This window comes from Brassica napus, chromosome C1 (assembly GCF_020379485.1).
Source record: "Brassica napus cultivar Da-Ae chromosome C1, Da-Ae, whole genome shotgun sequence".
Lineage (NCBI taxonomy): Eukaryota > Viridiplantae > Streptophyta > Magnoliopsida > Brassicales > Brassicaceae > Brassica > Brassica napus.
The window spans coordinates 9,879,138-9,902,914 of record NC_063444.1 but is presented as its reverse complement, the minus strand read 5'-3'; the positions used below and the strand labels follow the sequence as shown (position 1 = coordinate 9,902,914).

At 34.9% G+C, this 23,777-nt stretch overlaps 3 protein-coding genes across 3 annotated transcripts; all 3 read right to left on the bottom strand.

Annotated features, from left to right (window-relative positions):
- Nucleotides 1-14: 14 nt before the first annotated feature.
- LOC106369179 (tobamovirus multiplication protein 1) lies at nucleotides 15-2,993 on the bottom strand. The gene is made up of 11 exons (XM_013809282.3): nucleotides 2,584-2,993; nucleotides 2,140-2,230; nucleotides 1,999-2,051; nucleotides 1,552-1,644; nucleotides 1,401-1,472; nucleotides 1,165-1,237; nucleotides 1,021-1,066; nucleotides 854-917; nucleotides 669-722; nucleotides 493-570; nucleotides 15-402 (listed from the first exon to the last, which is right to left on the bottom strand). The coding sequence occupies exons 1-11, from the start codon at nucleotides 2,698-2,700 to the stop codon at nucleotides 310-312; spliced, it is 834 nt and encodes a 277-aa protein (XP_013664736.1). The 5' UTR covers nucleotides 2,701-2,993; the 3' UTR covers nucleotides 15-309.
- A 4,547-nt stretch (nucleotides 2,994-7,540) lies between these two features.
- On the bottom strand, nucleotides 7,541-13,307 carry LOC106365374 (tobamovirus multiplication protein 1-like). Its single transcript, XM_048743629.1, has 12 exons — nucleotides 13,254-13,307; nucleotides 12,926-13,081; nucleotides 12,141-12,231; nucleotides 11,973-12,025; nucleotides 9,077-9,169; nucleotides 8,932-9,003; nucleotides 8,698-8,770; nucleotides 8,539-8,584; nucleotides 8,361-8,424; nucleotides 8,177-8,230; nucleotides 8,005-8,082; nucleotides 7,541-7,909 (listed from the first exon to the last, which is right to left on the bottom strand). Exons 1-12 carry the CDS (start codon nucleotides 13,305-13,307, stop codon nucleotides 7,817-7,819), a joined length of 927 nt encoding a protein of 308 aa, XP_048599586.1. The 3' UTR covers nucleotides 7,541-7,816.
- Nucleotides 13,308-13,915: 608 nt separating this feature from the next.
- On the bottom strand, nucleotides 13,916-15,420 carry BNAC01G13120D. Its single transcript, XM_013804818.3, has 2 exons — nucleotides 14,428-15,420; nucleotides 13,916-14,219 (listed from the first exon to the last, which is right to left on the bottom strand). Exon 1 carries the CDS (start codon nucleotides 14,798-14,800, stop codon nucleotides 14,450-14,452), a length of 351 nt encoding a protein of 116 aa, XP_013660272.1. The 5' UTR covers nucleotides 14,801-15,420; the 3' UTR covers nucleotides 13,916-14,219; nucleotides 14,428-14,449.
- Between the last annotated feature and the right edge of the window lie 8,357 nt (nucleotides 15,421-23,777).

The window sequence follows — 23,777 nt, the reverse complement described above, 5'->3', positions numbered from 1 at the left end:
ATTTAAATAGAGAATAAAACAGAGACATGGCCTTTGATTAATTCGGCCCAAGGCCCATTTAGTTATTTAACAGCCCATTCGATACCCAATGCTCTATTCGGTTGTATCATCTGAGATTTGACAATAAACCAAAAAAAAGTAAACAATTGGTTATTATTTCCAACCAAACATAACAGAACGATCGAACATCAGCCAGCGAATCTTATAACTTCTTTGTCCTGACCATATTTTCTTAACTGAATCTTTACAATCTCTTGCAACATCATCAGACTCACCGTGTGATGGCTTCAGGTTTAAAAAAAAAAGAGTTTACTGGATCGGATGGTATTGAGCTGATACTCTCTTTGGAGGTAGCTTACGCAAAATGAAGAGGACTAGTGCCGATGGAAGTACTTCTACCACCTGCGTATTATTATATTTTTCCCAGTTAGCGAAGAAACCAGAAACAGAGATTACTGAGGGAGAGAATTAATGACGGTCTTAGTTACTTACCATATAGTAGATTAAGTTCAGAACAGGGTGATCAAGCACATCCAGAGTTAAATCCCTGTCAAATGCTGACACACCCACCTGAATCGTTGTGCAAGAAAGAAACATTTTTAAAAACACTCATCATCATAACTGATGATAAAGATTTCATTCTTTAGACTCTATATCTCAGAGCTTACCACTATGCATCTTATGAGGAAGCAGGTGAAGCATATGGCTGTCACAGATCCAACCTGCAATTTAATACCATCTAAATTACAAAGGCTAATCTCAATGAAACGCAGCGAATTTGAAGGAGGTCAATAATGTTTTGTGTCGAAGTTTCAATGGAACTAAGACAACGATGCACATGCACAATGACTACCTCATGGAGCTTCTTCCTTCTCCCTTTTGACTCAATGGGGAACCTTCTTAGCATAATAAACAATCTATATACCAGAAAAAAAAACAGATGAGAAAAAACAATCCCTATTAAAGAACTTCCAAACACTTTGATTACGAAACAAGCAGAAATACACAAGAAACACATACCTTCCTCCATACAGCAAGAAGCCTAACGCAGCAATGAAAGACACAACTAGAAGAGCATGAAAAAATATCCAAAAAGTTAGTACAGACTACAGAGCTCAGAAAGAGAGTATTGAAGATTGGGGTTTAGCAGACAAGGAACCTAACCTGCCATAAATATCTTTCCAACTAGCTCCACAGTGCTGTTATCATTTACCCAGATGCATACCCAGATTACAACCTGATATAGAAATCAATCACATGTCAAGCATATTAGTCTTTTGATTCACCTAAAAATTTCTACAAAAGTGAGAAAGGTTCACACAGATTATTTCTAGCAAAGTACAACTACAAAATTACAAGACAAGGACGAGAGAAAAAAACAATAGGAATTAGACATGAACCTGAGCCAAATATACAGCAGCATTGACTGAGATATAAGTTATCCGCAACTTATCAGTTGGTAAGCTTCTCGCCTGCTCATTGGTGGAAACAACATGTATATTTAGAATTTGTTTGGTTGGTTAAAAAAAGACATTCTATATAGGTACTTGCCTGGTGATATATCTCTGCCCAGAACAGAACGAGCAGTGTGTATGCAGAGAAAAAGAGGAGGCCCGGAAGATCCAATAATATCCAGCAAAGAGCCTGCATTACCTCAAGTCAACAACAACGCAGTGGCGGAGGCAAAAATTATTTTTGATGGGGGCAAAGACATCAAACTAAAATATTTAGAATGAGGGCATATAGATTAGTTCTAATAATTTACACTAAATTTTCTAATTTTGTTGGGTTCAATGGCCCCCACCTTACTCTATGTGGCTCCGCCACTGCAACAACGTTAGATACTTAAAAAGATGTAGTATGCTAACTCGAGCAGAGATATAAAATGCACAGAAACATGTTATCATATTTGTATCTCAAAGTGAATTTGCTCTAAAAAAAACAAACCAACGCATGCGATTAATGTCACCAGAACATCAATCGAGCAGACTATCTCACCTTGGGATGCACGAGAAAGACTTGATGGTGAAATCCAAATAGAACCGCACGAACTGCACAAAGAAAAAAAATAAAATCAAAGCTATAAGGCAAACACACACAATCCTCTCGTTTGTCAATGGGAACATAAAAGATCAGCACCTCCATTGACGACAAAGTTCATAAGATGAAACACCTTCTGAGTGGTCCAGCCATATTCAGGCACTCTCATTTGGATCCTCACCAATTGAACCTTCCAACCACAACACAACACAATTCAAACAAAGTCAAAAACTGCAACACATCCACAATCTACCGGAACACAAAGACAGTGTAGAGCTTTCTCAACCATTCAGCATTACTAACTTCGGTAACTTAAACAGAAAAAGATGTTTCATCAAATCAAACAAACAAACACAATAACAAAGAAAGACTGCCACCAGATTATATATTCCAAGCCATCTTCTTTTTTTTTTTTAAACCAAAGAGGAAAGACAGTTCAATCACGTAACACATTTGACCTAGACACCCCTCAAATCAAAGGTATTTGTTAGAAAGAGGATAACTTTAAGTGGTGAAAAGAGAGAGAGAGAGAGAGAATCGTACAAGAGCGATGGCTGAGACAAGAGCGTAAGCTCCACAGAGAGAGAAGAAGATCCCATCTTGCCACTGAGTTGACTCGTTAACCTCCTCCCACCAATTCTCCATCTCCACAGGCATCATCACGCTCGAATCCCTCCTCTGCTATCTTTTCAGGGTGGGGATGGATTACACACTTCGGATTCGACAATCCAGAGAAAGGTACGATTTTTCGACTGAAATCGAGAAACCCTAATCAGCTCTTTGAGAATCGAGCAAAATGGGGGTGATTTGTTTGAATATCTGCAAACCCACAGGTCAGATGGCAGAGAGAGAGAGAGATGAAATGAAGAATGAAGATCCAACGGTTGGAAACGTTTTCATCTTTTTCGATACTGTGTAGGTTGCCTGCTTGCCTGTAGCTTCTGGCTTGTTCCTTCACACGTCCTATTACTATTTTATGACTTTTATAACCGATATTTAAAATAAAATATGTAATTTCTAACCTCAAAATACAAAAAACACATTTTTTACAAAGTAAGTACAATTTTTTTTTATAAATGGTTCTTTGGTTTGAACAAAAAAAAAAGTTCTTTGGTTTATTTTGTGTTGATTTTTTCTGTATAGTTTTGGGATTTTCCCAATTAATACGATAGGGGTTTTAGTCTTTTTTTTTTTTTTTTTTTTTTACAACAAAAGGCTATAACGAAACTAAGTAGATTCCTGATCCAAGAGCCACCTTGGAGGAATCGAATCAACATAAACCATAGCAGCAGGCTGATTTCTAGCACCTCGTGCCAGCTTGTCCGCCAATGTATTTTGTGCCCTCGGAATATGCTGAATAGTGAAGGGATGAAAAAATTCCTTACATCGTAGAAACTCTTCCATGTGTGTAGTGAACGCTGGTCATTCTGTTGGTGTAGACACCATCTTCACCAGTTGAGAGCAGTCAGTTGCAAACACCACTTCTGAGATTCGTAGGGTCTTCATGCACTCCATCGCCCATATCAAAGCTTCACATTCTGCATGTAAAGGTGATAGACTTTTGCGAATAGACATGGCACCCATCATAGTATCAGTAGATCCACCTGCTTCATAAAACCATCCTTGTCCTGTGCACAAATCTTGTGCCCTCCAAGCTCCATCGATATAACATCTACTTTTATCACCTATGATAAGATGATCCACATTTTGTAATGATCCTGTATTTGGAGGATCTTTGGTTTGTGATTCTGCCCACATAACACTTTCAATTTGTGCGGTCCGGAGTAGATCGAAAGGATCCCATGTTTGATTTTTGAAAATTTTTCCATTCCTATTTTTCCAAATAAACCATAGAATCCAGGGAAAATATCCCAAATCTGGTTCTTTTGGTAATCGCCAAAACAGATAGTCCATGTTTGTAAAAATAGATGAGGTCGGGAAAATTCCTGGAGAAGACGGTACATTAGATAGTGCCCAAATTTGAAGTGCGAAAGGACATTCAAATAACACATGATTAATGGATTCTTCCTCAGCCCCACACATCTGACATTGCGTATCACATTTAATTCCACGTGAGTGGAGATTCTTATATACCGGTAAGCAACCAGAAATTATTTGCCACACAAAATGTTTCAATTTTGGTGAACACTGCAATTTCCAAGAATGTGCCAGTAAAGGTTTAGTATTTGGGCCCATGTCCAAATTAGTTTGTCCCATATCAGGATATAATTTCTCAGTACGATATCCAGATTTAACTGTATATCTACCGTGATCCGTAAAATGCCAGCCATAAGTATCCGCCTTAGGGTTTCGACTAATTGCTAGACTCAATATGGTACTCACATCGTCCTGATGAACATATGCGTTGAGTAAATCCAGATTCCAAGACAAAGTTACTGGATTAATAAGATCCTCCACCTTAAGTAATGGATTCAAAAATTGATTCGAAAATTTTGGGGTTGCTGACCTCGGGCGAGGAGCGGGGATCCAAGGATCATTCCAGACTGAAATGCTTGAACCTGTTCCCACTCTTTTGATTAGCCCTTTATTAACCATAGGTCTAGCGGATGTAATACTTCTCCATCCATAAGAGGGAGAGTATGATCTAATGGGATCCAAAGGATCTGATTTCCGATAATAGCGTCCTTTGAAGACTCTTGCAAACAGCGAATCCGGTTTATCGATTAAACGCCATAGCTGTTTTGCTAATAAAGCCGTGCTAAAATTCTGAATATCTCTAAAACCGATGCCCCCTTCAGCTTTATCCTTACATAACTTATCCCACGAAAACCAATGCATACCTTTTGAGTTTCCGCTACCACCCCACCAAAAATGAGCAACTGTACTCGTAAGTTTCTTAGTCACCGTTTTTGGTAGACGAAAACAAGACATCACATGAGTTGGCATGGGAGATGCCACTGATTTAATTAAAACCTCTTTGCCACCCTTCGTAATAAATCTAAGAGTCCAATGATTGACCTTGTTATTAACCCTTTCATTAAGAAAACCAAAAATCTGTGTTTTAGAGCCTCCCAGACTCTCTGGAATCCCCAGATAAGTTCCCATACCACCTAGTATAGTTATACCTAATATCTGCTGTACCTCCAATCGTGTTGACTCAGGTACCTTATGTCCAAATTGTATGGACGATTTCGAAAAATTAATCTGTTGTCCTGAGGCACCTTCATAATCTTTCAAAATCTGTAGAATGACCTCGCATTCTTGTTTATTAGCTTTGCAGAAAAAAAGGCTATCATCCGCAAATAATAGATGAGAAATTGCCGGACTTCCACGTGCAATTTTTTGTCCAGTTAATAATTTTTCCTCTTCTTTCTTCCTAATATTTGCTATTAATGCTTCAGTACACATAATAAATAAATATGGTGACAAAGGGTCACCTTGTCGCAAGCCTCTATGCGATAGGGGTTTTAGTCATTGGGTTTACTTTAGTTTTTTCTTGAATGTTGAATGATAAGATAAAGTTCACCTTTTTTCCTATTTTGCATTAGGAATTGTTGAATCTTATATCTATATATTTATTACTAAGAAATGTTAACACAAGACAAGTTTCAACTATCAGTTAAAAGGGGATTATATGCTAACTACTTCGAGTGAAATTCAAATTTAAACATGTACTATGATATTAAAAAGCATATTCTGATAAAAGAGATGTAATGAGAAGAGTCAAACAATGAGTTTACCTATTTGCTTCCATAAAAATCATGTTACATGAATATTTAAAATTTAGCTGAATAAGTTAAAACTTTCAGTGTGATAAAAAGTTATAAAAGAGGAACAATTAAAAGTTTAAAATATTATAAATGCAAAACATTTTTTTGTAACATTACAAATACAAAATATTTACTTATAAATACACACATATATATATATATATATATTAGATAGATGTGCAGGCCTGATTTTGATTTATTTGGGGTATGCCATCGTGACAAATATGTCCACATGCCATATTAAGATAATGTTCCATAACAAAAAGGGAGTATTAGGTAGGCCGCTTGACTCGTGAATCTTAAAGACGTGTTAGACATCAAAAGCACGTGTGTTTTAGGAGTTGATTGGTAAGTGCTTTGATTTCATTTTTTGACCGTAGAAATATTGCTGTGGTTTTTATTGCTTTGGCTTTAGATTTTTAATTTTTAAAAGTCTTTAAACATGGGCTGTAGGTTTTTATCTCTGCAGAGAAATTGTAAAGACATAATTTCAAAGAAATGATGTGGATTTTATAAAAAGGCTGTGAATTTAAAAAAAAAAAAATCAAGATTGGTGTAGATTTAGTGCTCTAGAAAGAAATGAGGCTGTAGAGAGCACTCACAGCCACTACCAATCACACCCTTAACCGGGTTTTTACGTAATAAAGTTTGGAATCATTTTAATTGCTCTAATGGTTCATCAAATTGTTTTAATAACTGATAATTGAACAAACGAGACACTTGGGAATTCATCAAAGAGGCTAATGAAAGAAACATGAAATGTTTATAGAACAAACCAAAATTCAATGATTTAGATATTGACGGTCCATGTGGCAGCGTCATTTCCACCTCAAAGTATCATCAGAACCAGACAAATCTTTAGCATTACCGAAGAGATCATTTTTAAGCATCTCGCTGTAGTTGAAATCTGACTGAACTACACAACGGTGAAAAAAAGGCAAGGACACAAACAAAACCAGTCGAAGCAAACTTGATAATGTCTATAGTTCGCAATATACTTGACCGCGCGTGTCTCTTATATCGACGTTGGCACCAAACGGTTGAGACATAACAGCAGGGTCAAGGTTCCAACAACAATAATAATGACAGGCTTCTTCTTGGAATTATTGGAATAGCTGCCAGAACTAAAACGAAGCTTGTCCAATGAGTCAACCAGCTTATGATTCTCTTTCGCAATGTTCTTTGCAAGACGGGACCCTTGCAAGACATAAAAAACAAAAATCAAGCCAAATACAACATATTCAGTTTCCTACTGATCTGAAAAATATTCTACACGAAAATCCAGGTAGCTAAGGAAAGGAGACAAAGCAAGAGGTGAGTGAAGAAGGCATAGGATTTTCACAAACCTAGGAACCACTCTATAAAAAGCACACTTTCAAGTTCAAAGTTTCAATTTTGATATATTTAAAAGAGTTCATGCTTAACATAATTCCAGAAAATGAGAAACACAAACTTGAAAGGGTATTTTATTGGCTTGGAAAAAGAAAAAGAAGTATATTTTTAAAAGCAAATGAACATTTTCCATTACACAAAAGATAATTTGTTTGAAGAGGAAATTCACAAAATTTGCTTTGTAAGAACTTGAGGTGCAAAGTTTCTGTTTACTTACAGTTCAATAATTTTATTTTTCAGTTTTATTTGGTTTAGTATGGTTAGATCAGTTGTTATTTATGATTTCTTATAAACAAATTAGTTGAGATTTATAATCTTTTTGACCTTCAAGTTTACAGTTCATAACTTTGTTCCCATGGTGGAAAGTAGATGAAAGATTAAAGACAACGATTTGTATTGTTTTCAAAGTTCAACCGAAACAGGACATAAACAATTAAACATCCGCGCCAGAAAAGCATAAAAACAGAAGAGATATTCGAAGTAGCAAAAGAACATGTAACGTAAAACACGACAAATATAACAATAATTTTACAAAACCAAAAAGTTATATATGAACGTGCATTCCAATTATAAACTCACGCAGATTCCACACCATCTTCTTCTTCTTCAGCTACAGATTTATTTTGCCTCAATTTTCTTCAGACAAAAGAAGTCTACTGGACAGGATGGTACTGAACTGGTGGTCTCTTTGGAGGTAGCTTACGCAGAATGAAGAGGACTAGTGCCGATGGAATTATCTCAACCACCTTTGTAATTCCGTTTTTTTTTCCGAGTCAGTGAAGATACAGAAACACAGATTTAAATATGGTAAAGATAATTAATAAAGGTTTTAGTTACTTACCATATAGTAGATTAAATTCTGAACCGGACGATCAAGAACATCCAGCCTCAAATCCCTGCGAAAAGCTGATACACCCACCTGAAAAGTTTTTGCAACAAATAAATATTTTTTTTAAAAAACACTCATCAGCATAACTGATCATAAAGATTTCATTCTATATCTCAGAGCTTACCACAATGCATCTTATGAGGAAGCAGATGAAGCATATGGCTGTCACAGATCCAACCTGTAATTGATTACCATTTCTCAATTACAAAGGCTGATCGATAAAAAAAACAATGAATTTAAATGAAGGCAATGCAAAAATGTCAAAGTTCATTGGAACTAAGACAAAGATGCACAAGCACAATGACTACCTCATGGAGCTTCTTACTTCTCCCTTTTGACTGAATAGGGAATCTTTTCAGCATAATAAACAATCTATATAGCATACCAAAAAAAAACATGTGAAAAAACAACGCCAGTAAAGCCATTAATTGAATAACTTCCCAGACACTTTGACTACGAGATAAGCAGAACACAAAAAACACATACCTTCCTCCGTGGTGCAAGTAGCCTAACGCAGCGATGAAAGACACAACTAAAAGAAGGAAAATACCCAAAAAAAAAGAAGCATTACAGAGTTTAGATATGAAAGAGAATATTGAAGAATGAGCAAATGAGTATACTTGCTTCACCAGACTAAGAACCTACCTGCCATAAATATCTTTCCAACTAACTCCACAGTGCTGTTATCATTTACCCAGATGCATACCCATATAACAACCTGATACAGACATCAATCACATGTCAAACTTAGTCTTTTGATTCCCCTGTAAATTTTAAACAAAAGTGAGAAAGGTTCACACAGATTCTTTTGTAGCAAACAATAACTACCAAGTTAAAAGACAAGGACGAGGGAGAAAGCAATAAGAATCAGACATGAACCTGAGACAAATATACAGCCACATTGGCTGCAATATAGGTTTTCCGCAGCTTATCCGTTGGTAAGCTTCTTGACTGCTCATTAGCGGCAACAAAAACTGAGAGTCTACGCATATCAAAGAAAAATCTTTATAGATAGTTTACTTGCCTCGTGATATATCTGTGCCCAGAACAGAAGGAGCAGTGTGTACGCCGAGAAAAAGAGGAGGCCCGGAAAATCCAGTAATATCCAGCAAAAAACCTGCATTACCTCAATTCAACAACAACATTAGATACTTAAAAACTATTTTCAAACTCCATCGTTTATACACTTAAATAGCAATAAATCAAGTTTGTGCTACAAAAATTAGTACGCAAAAGGGAAATCACTGAAACAACATTAACTAGAAGTTAAAAAGACATTTTTATTTTATTTAGGTTTAGAATTTACGATTTAGTATTTATGGAATATAGGTAAGGTCAATGTTTAAAATTTAGTGTAATTTAGTGTTTTTATTAATTAATAAATGTGAGTATTTTGTGAATGCTATTTTTGACAAAAAAACTAAAAAAATGAAATTTCCTTTCCAAAATCAAACAAACAAAACCAGATTTACACTGAGAACAGGTCGAGCAGAGATAGGATAGATGACATAAACACCTTATCGTTTTGTTTTAAAAATTATAATTTTCTTTCAAAAAACAAACCAACGTATATTTGTCTACTCAACATATCCTTATTTGTTTCTCTATTTATAGGGAAATGTGACATTCTTCTATATTCTACACTACATTTGAAAGTTTCTATTTTAGATAAAAACATTGGATCAATCTCATCTTTATTATAAGAAAATAACAAAGTACTAGATAATAATCCGCGCGCGTGCACGGATGAGTTTATTATACTAATGTTTATTCATTAAATGATTTTAACATTTTACAACACTACAATTTTCACTACAATTTTATTGGTTGTAAAATGACGAATACAAATGTTGGTCTTTTAAATGTATTATCGTTAACGTATTACATTACATTTTAATTATTTTTAAGATTTCATACGCACAAAAGATAATTAAGTTTTACGACTGACACAAATCACGAAAACCATAAAATGGGAAAAATAGTTAGGTTTTCTGCTTTCGTTTTGTTTACTATTGACTCTCTATAGTGATTTCAATTTCTACATCTATAAAACTGTGCTTTTGTTCTCGTTTCTCTTTCACTGATATGAGTTTTTTTTTTTTTTTAATTTCTTCTGTGAATTCGGTGATTACATAAATGTGAATTTAAAAAGGTGGACATATATAAAAATTAGTCTCATTCCAAATACATATCTAAGAATCAAATGTTTGAAGAAAATCACCGGCAAAATCTATTCACATGTTAGTGTTCGAATCTATTATATCAAGCTGTTATAGAATATAAGTGCACACTCAAAATATAAATGTCTGTCTGGTATACATTCGTCAGTTCGGTCTAAAAATCATCTAATTATAAAAAGAAAAAAAATTACTTATTTTATTAACCTAAACTTTTGAGATTTAGTTACTTAAGAGTATACCAATAAAAAAATACAATACTTACCATCATAGTATATGTAAACTATGTATAAAATAAGAATTGTTTGATTTTTTAAATGATAAACCAAAAAAACTTATAATAAATTGTTCAAATATCTCATTTTTACAGTTGCAATAGTTAGATATGGTATTAGGAAAAACAAATATTAGATGAATGACAAAATCTCTCATTCTTCGAACAAACTCAAAAGGAGGTGATGAAAATCTTGTCATGATATTTCATTAAAAGATTTTTAGGAATAAAAATCAAGACTAAAATATTCAATCTGAATGAAATAATATATACATATATGTAGTGCTTCCAACATTAAAAATTATTTCCATTTGACAAAGTGTATTTCTGGGATTGTCAGGATTAAATAACATATTATAAACCACCTATTAAGAAAATAAATTGTATACATAAAAATATATACATTAGAGTAAACACATAAATCAAAACCAATACTTTTTGTTTAATTACAATCGTGTTTTTGGTAAACATATCAAAACAATAATTTTATTTACTTTATATGGTAAATAATTAAACTTTATTGATATTGGCATAGATATATATAGTATATTTTAATATAAATATTTATTATTGACATTTCCTACTCATATGATTTTATTAACATTTGTATATTTGCTGTAACAATAATTTAAACTGTTAATCACAAAACTTTAATGTGAGATTTATCAATTTAAATTTCAAAATTAAAATATTAAGATCTCAATAATTTTCAATGCAAATTTTGAAATTAACATATTTATATATTTTATATAGTATATAATTTAATTTAAAGATATTGATACATATATAATATGAATATCTATTAATGAGATTTCATATTCATACGATTTATGATCATTTATATCTTGCTTGAACAAAAAAATGTTAAACCATTGATCACAAAATTTTCAGTGTGAGACTTTTACTTTTTTTAGTAATTTATAGTAGTTTTAAAAAATTAAAAATATAACATATAAGAAAACATCTATTTTTATTATATGCTTAATGTGATTGATTAATTTCTTTTAATAATATAAATTAATTAAACAAAGAAAGAATTTAAAAAATATTATCAAATATGTATTATTCATAATCATTAATTATCAAATATGTTAATCATATTAGGTAATTTCGTTGATTTTATTTAAGGAAAGAATTGAAAATATTCTTTTGTACACTACTAATCAATTTGATAGTTAGTTTAATAAAAACTATAATATATATTTATATAAACCAACTTATTTTTTAAGTATTCTAAGAATCATATTAGTGATGACACGCATGAAATATTGGAGATGAATAAGCGTCAAACCCTATGCAGAATCTCACCTTAGGATGCATGAGAAAGCAAACCAACACAACACGATAACAAAGAATTATATTATCGTATTGGGACCGATTTGTACACGAAAATATGTTATAATGCTCTAAGATTAATAGATAAGAAATATTGGAGATGAGTAAACGTCAAACCCTATGCAGAATCTCACCTTGGGATGCATGAGAAAGACTTGATGTTGAAATCCAAACAGAACCGCACGAACTGCACAAAAATCAAAACAAAAGTGAAAAATATAACCTAAAAATCCTGAAGCAAACAAGGAAAAAAAAACACAAAATCCTATCATTTGTCAACAAGAAACAAAGATTATCATCACCTCCATGGACGACAAAGTTTAGGAGATGAAACACCTTCTGAGTGGTCCAACCATATTCACGCGTTCTCATTTGGATCCTCACCAGTTGGACCTGGCAACAACAATCCAATTCATACAAGGTCAACTAGTTCCCTTCATTTTTCCCACAAAAAATATTCCAAAAATATTTTACTTCTTTTAAAAAATTTACAAAATTTATTCAACTTTAATTTTATCCTAACTAAATATTCATTAATTATACATAAATTTATTTTTCAATAGAATATGAAATCATTTATATCAATTTATAATTGTATTAATGAAAGTACTAATAATTTTAACTATAAAACATATATATTTAATCATTTTAGATATAAACAAAAACATGTAAATTTAAAAAATCAGTATTTAAATAAATAAAAATGTCAACATAAAATAAAATAATGTATAATGTATATTCAAATTTAATGTGATGCTTATATTTTCATATTTTTCTCAAAGATGATATATATATACCAGTTGAAAATAATCTTCCCTCGTTTTTATATGAGACCCTTTTTATATTGGTCTATGACAAAAACGATGTCTCATGAAAGCAAACCAACACAACACGATAACAAAGAAAGATTGCCACCAGACTTCACGTACAAGACATTTTTCCCTTTTCTTTTTAACAAAAGAAGAAGACAGTTCAAGCACGCAAGAGATTTTGACCTAGACACCCTCCAATCAAAGACCTAGAAGATACTTAAAGAAAAAAGGCCTGACTTTGAGCCGTGAAAAGAGTGAGAGAAAGATAATCGTACAAGAGCGATGGCGGAAACAAGAGCATAAGCTCCACAAAGAGAGAAGAAGATCCCATCTTGCCACTGAGTTGACTCGTTAACATTGTCCCACCATTTCGTCATCGCCGTCACGAAGATTTGTGCTATCTTTTGCCGGTTATGATGGATTACACTTCCCTAATCAGCTCTTGAGAATCAGAGAGAGAGATGACTTGTTTGTATATATGCATACCCACAGGTCAGATGGCAGAGAGAGAGAGAGAGAGAGGAAGAAGAAGGAAATGAAGATCCTACGGTCGAGGATGATGCGACCTTTTCGACATTCTGTAGGTTGCTTGTAGCTTCTGACTTGTTCCTTCACATGTCCTCCAAATATTTTATGACCGATGAAGTCAAGAGTCATTTAAAATTCAAGCACAATTCAAGCACGATTTATGACTTCAACATTTTTAATTTACTTTGAATATTAACTTGAAATTTCGACAAAACAATTTATGTAAGGGATAGTGTAGCCACCGAGTTTTGTATAGCTTCACGTTCCAATCCAAGTATATACTGCTTCAACCAGACCTATTCGATAGTAAGTAAAGCAACCCGAAAATTTAATAAATACAAGGCACTATATTGTAACCAACGAGTGAAATAATTCCAGTCAAAGCAGCTAAGGTGATTATGTCCTTTTGATATATTTGGCATGAAAATGAAGTTGCAACGTTTCAATTTGGTTCAGACATGAAGATGTACTAGGGTCAAAAGAATCCTCCAATCCTGTAGAAAGTTTTAATCTACAAAACTCTTAATGTCATAATTAAAAAGATATGTTTATAGACCACTACACTAAAATATTTTGTGCTAAATGAGCAACCTGAACCTTGTGACAGGAGCCTTTAAAGGTTACTTCATATGTAAGGATATTGGTAATGCTAGTAGATAAAGGGAAACATTTGAAACATTATGTCTCCCTATATGCTATCTCTTACTAAGTGAAGTTCAAATCTGAGAATGTTGCAATAGAAACAAAACTAAAGAACAATCAACTGCGGCTGCAAAAGGTTTACTACTTAAAGTAATTATACACTACATAAACCAATTTGTTGAAGCAAAACTATATATGTATTGAAGACAATCTACCAACAAATGCACGTTTACTAAACATTCACTCATTTCTCTGCCTCCATCCTCCATGTTTGTCTTGTAAACCTCTCACATTCTCAAGCATATTTATACTAATTACTGAGCGGAATTTCTTTCAAACCGGGATATAACCGAAACCGAATTCTTGAATCAGACCGTACAGGATTGAATTAACTTTAGTCTTTAGCATACGTCATAGTCATTGGTCATCATACCACCAAGCAAAAAGAAAATCCTTGAGCATGCATATGTGAAATATATATAAATATTGTTTTTTAATTTACACTGGTAAAAGAAAAGCAGAATATGCTCATTGACATTATAGATTGTAACAAATTAACACATAATTTAAAAGAAAAAAAGTTTATGTAGATCTAGAATGTTTTTACCTTAATCCACATAAACAATACTCTACACACGCAAGCCCTTCTCATCATTCTTCAAGATCCTATAGTTGAAACCGGGAACCCGATTCTCACCGGACACCTCCACCGCCGAGCACATACTCGGCAAAAACCTACCACCGCCACCGCAACTCTGCCGCTTCTTCTTCTTCTTCTTCTTTCTCCAGTTTGTTCTAGAGAACCAAGAACTCAGACGTGATGAGTGGTCTCTTTGTTCAAAACCATTAGTGTTTTCTTCAGAGTATCCTCTCCGTGGATCGTACTGGGGACATGTATTGAAGTTTTTGAAGTAGTCGATTTCTTTACGTACAAGCGATCCAATAGTTCCTCGTGTCCCTATGGGGATTTGAGCAGCCATTGACAAAGAGGCTTGTGAGTTGTGTTCTGTTTTTTATTTTTCTTCTTTTGTTCTATTGATCAAGTGGTAATGAAGTGATGTGGAGATGCTTGAAGCTAAAGAAATAGAAAATGGTTTCTTCTTTTTATATGATTACTTTGGTTGGTCATCTATTTCTTTATTAATTGTTTTCCTTTTTACTGTATTTGAATTATTATGTTCTAAAAATCTCAATTTAAACTTTTTAAAAGAACTGATACGAATCGATCCTATTGACATTTTAGACGGCTATGTTTATAATAAACGTGGTTCTTAGAATATGAATCACTAATAGAGATTTTTACAATGTCATGTTGTTGCAGAATGGACAAGGCAATGATCATCTATGTAATGCCACAAGGTTGTTGGAGAGAAGACAAAATATAATTCGGTTGATAAAAATATTTTAAATAATTCAGAATATTCGATCGAAGGACCCAACTTTTTTTTTTGGCTATACCAAACTTTTTCCTTTAAAGTTAAAAGTCATGTATTTGCATAAGGATGATCTTTCCTTTCATAAATCATGATGAGATTAATTCAATCACTTTCCCTTCTATCATGCCGTGGATTGATTTTCATTTAGATTAATATGTTTCCCATTTTCTGCCCTAAAGTAAGGAACATAATAATTTCAATCCAATTAGGATCTGTGTGATATGTAAATAAAAATAAATCTTTATTTTTATAATTTATTAGAGATCCGTATTATAACTCAAAATTAAATTAACATTAATAAATTAAAATGCGTAAAATTTACACGTAAATGACACTTTAAACTATAAATTATAGTAGAAAGAAATCACACAAAATAACAATATCATTACGTCTATTTTAGTTTAATGCATTCTAAATTCTGTATAGATTTTAGGATTTTTAACATTAAAACCCCTCGACTAAGTTTGTTTTGGGTAAAAACCCTCAAACTAAGTATTTAACGAAAAAAATCCTCAAACTAACTTTATTTAATGAATAAAACCCTAGCAGGTCATAATTACCATTACTACCGGTAAATCTTTAGTTTAGGGGTTTCTACATTAAGTAAACATAGTTGAGGAGTTTTATCGTTAAAAAAAAAAGAATACAATTTTTATAATATTATCTAAAAATTAATAGCTTAAATTTTCAAAATTAGCATTTTTAATTTTTTTTTTGTAAATATATGATTTTGATGTGTTTTTAATATTAACATTATATATGTGTAAATTAAAAATGTAAGAACCTAGAAAATGTAGTAAAAACTATATCTTATCTAATAAAAATCTAATAATAAATCTTTAGATAATTTTTAAAAATTAAAAAACAAGAAAATTATCTAAAGATTTACCTGTAATAAAATTACTAAAATATTAAAAATATAAAAACAAGAAAATATAATAAAAATTATATCTTATCTAATAAAAATATAATAATAAATTTTTAGATATTTTTTATTGTATTTTTTGGGTTTCTTACATTTTTAATTTATACATATATAATGTTGATGTTAAAAACACATCAAACTCATATATATTATTATATAAAGTAATGTTTCCTTCCCTCACAGCGCGCCACGTCAGCATCAGGTAGGAAAATCGGCGTCCGTCGTCTCGACACGTGTCCTCGGTGTGCTAAACGCACCGTTTCATTTATTCGCTACGTTTGTGGGCTTTGTCGCGTGTTGTGAAGATGTCAATATCATCAAACTATCATTATATGATATTTTTTTTTTTTGAACACAATCATTATATGATATATATGTTAGATTATCTGATATATATGAAGATGTCAATATAATCAAACTATCATTCTCATTTACTCTATTAAAAAGTTAAATTCGGATCTATTAAACTATCATTCACTTTTTATAGAGAAAGTAAATCTAACAATATGTTTTCTACATCCTTATCAACTTTCTACTAACTTTTTTAATGCAAATTAGATGTAGTAGCAGAATGAGAAAGAAAGAAACCTGATGAGGATTAACGGTGAAGAACAAATGATGCGTCACTTCCTAGTGAAATGCATGACACATATTCAATGATTTTATTTACAAACAGGACCGACCAGCTAATGACTTGCGTGCATACAACAAGTGATCCAATGTTGAAGGGTCAATAGATGTCTTGCGAGCAGTTTTTGTGCAGATTATGAAGGTTATGTTGTATGCGCGTTCAATCCACTTGTTTAATTTGAAATTATAGACTCGAACATTTGAGAATTCAAATTTATATCATAAGACTATCTAAAGAGATAATTTGGCAACATTCTCACCTGCATACTTTGGCATTGGATGTTTATCCAGTGGAAACCTTCCAGCTCTAAGCCTATCTTGGATTTCATTCACCACTGACTCGACCACAACAAGAATACGCTCCAAAGCCGGAACAAATATCTTTGAATATCGGTGTGAGATGAATAAAATTTGAATCAATATGAAAAAAAACTAAAGGTAATCGAAACACTACCCCATTGTAGGTGAGTACGAGATTCTTCAGATCATCCATCTCCCCCACCACATCTGTTTTTTTCCGCGTCAGGTTTCTTCTCCAAGCCAACTAATTGGGTCACACTAATTTGGTTTGAACAATTTTCTCAGGATTTATGCTTAGCTTTATAAATTCAAAAATAATTGGATTTTTTTAGCTAAGCCCACTTAGACTATGGATATTTTGAGTCTAACTCTGTTTCGGCTATGACTGATCCGAAAACTTAAAATCTTTGCAAAACTTTTTTTAAATGCTAATTTTGAAAATTTAAGTTGCTAATTTTTAGATAATATTATAAAATTTTGATTTTTTTTTCTTTATTTTTATTTTTAATGGTAAAACCCCTCAACTATGTTTACTTAATGTAGAAACCTCTAAACTAAAGATTTACCGGTAGTAATGATAATTATGATCTGTTAGGGTTTAATTCATTAAATAAAGTTAGTTTGAGTGCTTTTTCGTTAAATACTTAGTTTGAGATTTTTTACCCAAAACAAACTTGGTTGAGGGGTTTTAACGTTAAAAATCCTAGATTTTATAGTTTATAATTGTCCTTTTATAGTTCTACTTTTTCTTTTATAAATCAAAATTCCTATCTCTCCCAGGATTTTTTCGGTCCAATTATATGATCATCTCGTCCCAGTTTAAATTGGTGCGATAATGATGTGTCGAGTTTTAACCCGATTATCTAACTGCAAGTGCACAGTAAAGTACGCAGTAGTAATGCGGGATCGAATCCACAGGGACCGATGATCACACGTAGAGTTGCAGACAAGTTAATAGCTACAGCGAACGAAGATATATTTTTGATGGTTTTTTATTTAATTTTCTTTAGTGTCACAAAACATAAACAAGCTGTAAAAAAAAATGATTTAAACGATTTGAAAACTATTTTAAAACAAACGTTGGGCATTGGGAATTCTCAGGGATTTCTTTTTAATCAAGATACAATTAATGGCAGACACAAGGATATATTAAAAACCGTCTAGAACTCAAACACGATATTAGAATTAACCTACTTCCGTAGCGCTAATTCTCTATGTTATAGAAATCTCCACACTAACTTCCGCTGAGTTTCAATTTCTAAACAAGCATTAAGAACAGGTTCAATATGTTCACAAAGCGCAAAACATCAACTTCCGAGGGTTAAGGACACTTTGCTCATCTAAAGTATTTTCGAAAGTTCAAACAATCACTTTCGGTGCATCAAACAATCTGATATCATGAACTAAGTGATCAATTCAGTTCAAGCAGTAAGAAATCCATTAGATGAAGAACCAAAACGTAATCCCTTAGTCTACACACGTTTTATGAATCAAAACATCAAGAAATCCCCTATGAGAACCCTTAAACCCAACTAGATGACTACTCACACATAACTAAGTAAGAACAACACGATTTTGATGAAGAAAACATGATAAGATTGTATTAAAACAGAGTAAAGGTTCAGAAGATCTTCTCCAAATGGTTTTGAGATGAACTCCTTTACAAATCTTCACAAATCACACAAAACAAGTTACAAAACTCTCAAATCTCTCTCAAGAACTTGTAAATCTCCTTCTTGGTCGTCTCTAATCTCTTCTGAGTCCCAAAAGTCCTCTCTTCTAGTCCATTATTGAAGGGAGTGGGTAAAAAGGAGTGAAAAGCTCATTGGTGCGTGTGGAGCCCGTAGAGCGTGGGATCGGTCGATCCTCAGTGGTCGGATCGGTCGATCTAGTGCATGAAACCGTATGGCTTTTCTTCTTAGCTCTGGATCGGTCGATCCACAGACAATGGATCGGTCGATCTATGTCCTGTGCGATCAATACTTCTCATTCGGTCCATTGTTCGGTCCATCTTGCTTCTGAATAAATTCCGAATGCGTTCTTTTCTTGCAAGCTATCTAGTAACCTGCATATTACACTTAAGAACACCAAAACGCATCAAATATACCAAAACATTAATTAAAACCGACCATTTAATTGCTCCAAAACGAGTTTAGAACCGTTAAAATCACGGAATATCAACTCCCCCAGACTTGAATCTTTGCTTGTCCTCAAGTAAAGAGGATCAAAATTTGGGAGCTCGCTAACCCTCAGTAGACCTTACCTTGTGATTTCGCTAACCACTTAAATCAGAAACTGTCAAGGCATTCATTCCAAATCCCCACCAAGACCGCGCAAACCTTTCCATATTTCAGACCTGCAAGTCTCAGTTTCAAGTAATCAACTCTTTACATTCATTAAAAAGGGCGTGACCTTTCCACCAAAGATATCTCCATCAGGTATAACGGGCTCGGTGTTTGGGAGGCTGTTTTAGTGTTTAATTAGGTGAGGCTCAAGTGTTTGTGGGTATCAGCGATAACAAAAAATGCAAAACATTATGCAAAATCGCTGGAGAAGTCGAGTATATTGATAACCACGTTTTCGAACTGCTCAAGTCTCAAATGATCAAAACCCAACAAATCTCAAACTCTAACCCCAAATTTAAACAACGCATCATCTCTGGTACAAAAAATAAAAATAAATGTCTATTACGAAAACTTATACAAACCGAAATCGAATATATACACTGCGATGCAATCACACACTTTCAACACCCAATTTTTCTATTTACACCTCTAGACACACAGGTCCGTGTCTAACCACCTAAATGTTCCGATCCTACCTAAGCAGTCGGATGAACCATGTCTACCCTAATCTCTCCATTGTTTTTGCACATGTATGCACATATGATCAGTGTGTAAGAATGCATGGAGATGAAATAAAAGGGTAAGGTGTAGGTGTGGTACCAAACTATTGATGAGTCTGGCCATTCAGGATTATTAAAGAGTGGTAAAATGTGGTAAAGAAAATCCTGAATGTGTATATGGTGTACCGTTTCCTGATGTTGATTCCTGGTCAAAAGAAATTAAATTCATTAATGGTCAAAAATAGTTGAGTCGATTACAATTCACCGAGACTTGATAAAAGATTTAAGGAGAGGTTGTTTGGTCAAGTGGTTCCTCGGTTTGTCTGCGCTAACAGTCCTGAAAAATTGCCAATATGAAATGTAATGCACAACACACAAGGAAATAGTCTAATAATCATCACAGGGTCTGATAAAAATGCGTAGAGAGTTTTTAAAACACAAGCAAATCCGATAAACTAAGAAAATGAAAGAAATAATGCAATATGGTACATAAGTAGCATCCTCCCCCAGACTTACTTCACACCGTCTCGGTGTGAAAATAATTCCAAGAGAGATTACCGATCAGGCGTTGCGGTCAGTGCGCCTCTTCGAGCGCCTCTCCAATGCTCCATCATCATCAGAGTCCTCCGCTGCCTCAGGTCCAGCAGCGGTGTCGTGAGCGCTTGAGTCGTCATCGCTATCTCCAGAAACAGCTGGCTGTGATGCGCATCCCTTCTTCTTCTGTCTCTTAGGCATTATCTTAGATCGACCGATCCATACGAGTCGGATCGACCGATCTTCTCCTGAGATCGACCGCTCTACCTAACCCGGATCGACCGATCTCTTACATGGATCGCCCATTCTGTTTCTGTTGGATCGATCGATCTCTGCCTGATCGTGATACATGCCTGAAAATCATCTAAAAACACAACCAAAAATCAATTCACACAAGAAAACATAATCACAAAAGAGAAAGAAAATCAAACCATGTGGGTTGCCTCCCACTCAGCGCTTGTTTAAAGTCGCGAGCCTGACTATTTTGTTGTCCTTAGGCGAGATCAGGTTCCGATAAAGGAATGTTGGTTCCTTCTTCGGGTTTTGCATCTGTGAAGTAAGGTTTTAGCCTCTGGCCATTGACTGTGAACTTCCTCCCATTCTCTTCCAAGACAACAGCTCCATAAGGTCTAACCTCTGTGATGGTGAAAGGTCCGGACCAACGAGACTTAAGCTTTCCAGGAAATAGCTTGAGTCTAGAGTTGAACAGAAGGACTTTGTCTCCAGCAGCGAAGTCTCTCGGGATTATCTTTCTGTCATGCCACGCCTTATTTCTTTCCTTGTAGATTTTGGTGTTCTCATAGGCGTTCAACCGAATCTCGTCCAGCTCGTTCAACTGAACCATCCTCCTTTCTGCAGCGGTTTTAATGTCGAAGTTCATCAACTTCGTTGCCCAAAAACCACTGTACTCCAATTCCACAGGTAGGTGACAAGACTTTCCATAGACCAGATTAAAAGGAGTGGTGCCCAAGGGAGTCTTGTAGGCGGTTCTATACGCCCATAAGGCGTCATCAAGCTTCACAGCCCAGTCTTTCCTTGTTTTGCCTACAGCCTTCTCCAAAATCCCCTTGATTTCTCGGTTCGATATTTCAACCTGCCCACTTGTCTGAGGATGATAAGGTGTAGCTACCTTATGCTTTACTCCATGTTTCTTCAGCAGTTTATCGAACGTCTTGTTGATGAAGTGAGAGCCTCCATCACTAATAACCACTCTCGGGATCCCGAATCTTGGAAAAATGACTGTCTTGAACATTTTCTTGACAACACTAGAGTCATTTGTCTTGCTGGCTACTGCTTCCACCCACTTGGAGACATAATCAACCGCAACCAGGATGTACTCATTTCCATAAGAAGATGGGAAAGGGCCCATAAAATCAATTCCCCATACATCAAAAACTTCAACTTCAAGGATGAAATTTTGGGGCATCTCATTTCTCTTACTGATGTTGCCCTTCCGCTGACATGCATCACACTTTGAGACAAACTCATGGGCGTCTCTGAAAAGTGTAGGCCACCAGTAACCAGCCTGCAGGACCTTAGAAACCGTCTTGAATGTTGCAAAATGGCCTGCGTATTCTGAACTGTGGCAGTGGAAAAGAATCCCTTGCATCTCATTCTCCAGAACACATCTCCTGAATAAACCATCTGAGCATCTCTTGTAGAGGAAGGGATCATCCCAGTAGTAGTGGTTCACATCTCTCATGAACTTTTTCCTCTCATACCCCTTCAGGTTCGGTGGTTCAATTCCAGCACATAGGTAGTTTGCAAAGTCTGCAAACCATGGGAGATCATCCTGAATTTGTCTCATGACACAGCAATCAGCCTGATCCAAATACTCATCCTCCAGCAAGGTGATCACATAGACATTCTCCTCGGGTAATGTATCATCCAGTGGTGTTTCAGCTTCCACTCTCATTCGCGAAAGATGATCTGCCACTCCATTTTCTGCTCCTCTCTTGTCTCTGATCTCAATATCAAACTCCTGTAGCAGTAAGATCCACCTTAAGAGTCTCGGTTTAGCATCTTTTTTCGTCATCAGGTACTTCAAGGCTGCATGATCTGTGTGCACAATTACTTTCGAGCCCACCAAATAGGACCTGAACTTCTCGAAAGCATAAACTACTGCCAGCAACTCCTTCTCAGTGGTAGCATACTTGATTTGAGCATCATCAAGTTCGGCTGGCATAATAGATCACATGGAGTTTCTTGTCTTTTCTCTGCCCCAAAACAGCTCCAATCGCGTAATCACTTGCGTCACACATTATTTCAAATGGCAAGTCCCAATCTGGTGGCTGCACAATGGGAGCACTGACTAGAGACTTCTTGAGAATCTGAAACGCAGCGAGGCAGTCAGCATCAAAAACAAACTTCGCTTCTTTGCACAGCAGACGGGTGAGTGGCCTCACTATCATAGAGAAGTCTTTGATAAACCTCCTGTAAAAACCGGCATGTCCCAGAAAACTCCGAATATCCCTCACTGTCCTAGGAGGCTGTAGGCTGGTCATAACTTCAATCTTTGCTTTGTCAACCTCGATACCCTGCTCTGATATCCTGTGACCCAAAACAATGCCATCTTTCACCATGAAATGGCACTTCTCCCAATTTAGCACCAAGTTCTTCTCCTCACATCTTTCCAGCACCTTGCACAGATTAGCAAGGCAGTCGGTAAATGAAGAACCGTAGACTGAGAAATCGTCCATAAAAACCTCCATAATGTCCTCAATAAGATCAGTAAAGATCGACATCATGCATCTCTGGAAAGTGGCAGGAGCATTGCACAATCCGAAGGGCATTCTCCTGTAGGCAAAAGTACCGTATGGACAGGTGAATGTTGTCTTCTCTTGGTCCTCTGGATGAATGGGTATCTGAAAGAACCCGGAGTAGCCATCGAGAAAACAGTAGTAGGGGTGGTTGGCTAGTCTTTCCAGCATCTGGTCAATGAAAGGAAGTGGGAAGTGGTCCTTCCTTGTGGCTGAGTTTAGCTTCCTGTAGTCAATGCACATCCTATGCCCTGTGACTGTTCTGGTAGGAATCAGCTCAGCCTTCTCATTTGTGATGACAGTGATGCCACCCTTCTTAGGAACCACATGAACCGGGCTCACCCAAGTGCTGTCTGAAATTGGGTAGATCACCCCTGCACTCAACAGCTTTAGAATCTCCTTTTTCACAACTTCCATCAGTTTGGGATTCAGTCTTCGCTGGTGCTCTATGGACGTCTTTGACTCATCCTCCAAGTGAATCTTGTGCATGCAAAGATCTGGAGAAATACCTGTAATATCATCCAAAGA

What these genes read in the sequence shown, in the direction of transcription:
- LOC106365374 (XM_048743629.1), bottom strand. Translation starts at nt 13,307, where the DNA reads ATGACTCTTGACTTCATCGGTCATAAAATATTTGGAGGACATGTGAAG. An exon ending in GGGCACAGATATATCACGAG is followed by an intron (nt 9,004 to 9,076) that starts GCAAGTAAACTA and finishes GCTAATGAGCAG; the next exon opens with TCAAGAAGCTTACCAACGGA. An exon ending in TGGAAAGATATTTATGGCAG is followed by an intron (nt 8,585 to 8,697) that starts GTAGGTTCTTAG and finishes TCCTTCTTTTAG; the next exon opens with TTGTGTCTTTCATCGCTGCG.
- LOC106369179 (XM_013809282.3), bottom strand. Translation starts at nt 2,700, where the DNA reads ATGATGCCTGTGGAGATGGAGAATTGGTGGGAGGAGGTTAACGAGTCA. An exon ending in TTCTTGCTGTATGGAGGAAG is followed by an intron (nt 918 to 1,020) that starts GTATGTGTTTCT and finishes TCTGGTATATAG; the next exon opens with ATTGTTTATTATGCTAAGAA. An exon ending in GAAGGAAGAAGCTCCATGAG is followed by an intron (nt 723 to 853) that starts GTAGTCATTGTG and finishes ATTAAATTGCAG; the next exon opens with GTTGGATCTGTGACAGCCAT.
- BNAC01G13120D (XM_013804818.3), bottom strand. Translation starts at nt 14,800, where the DNA reads ATGGCTGCTCAAATCCCCATAGGGACACGAGGAACTATTGGATCGCTT.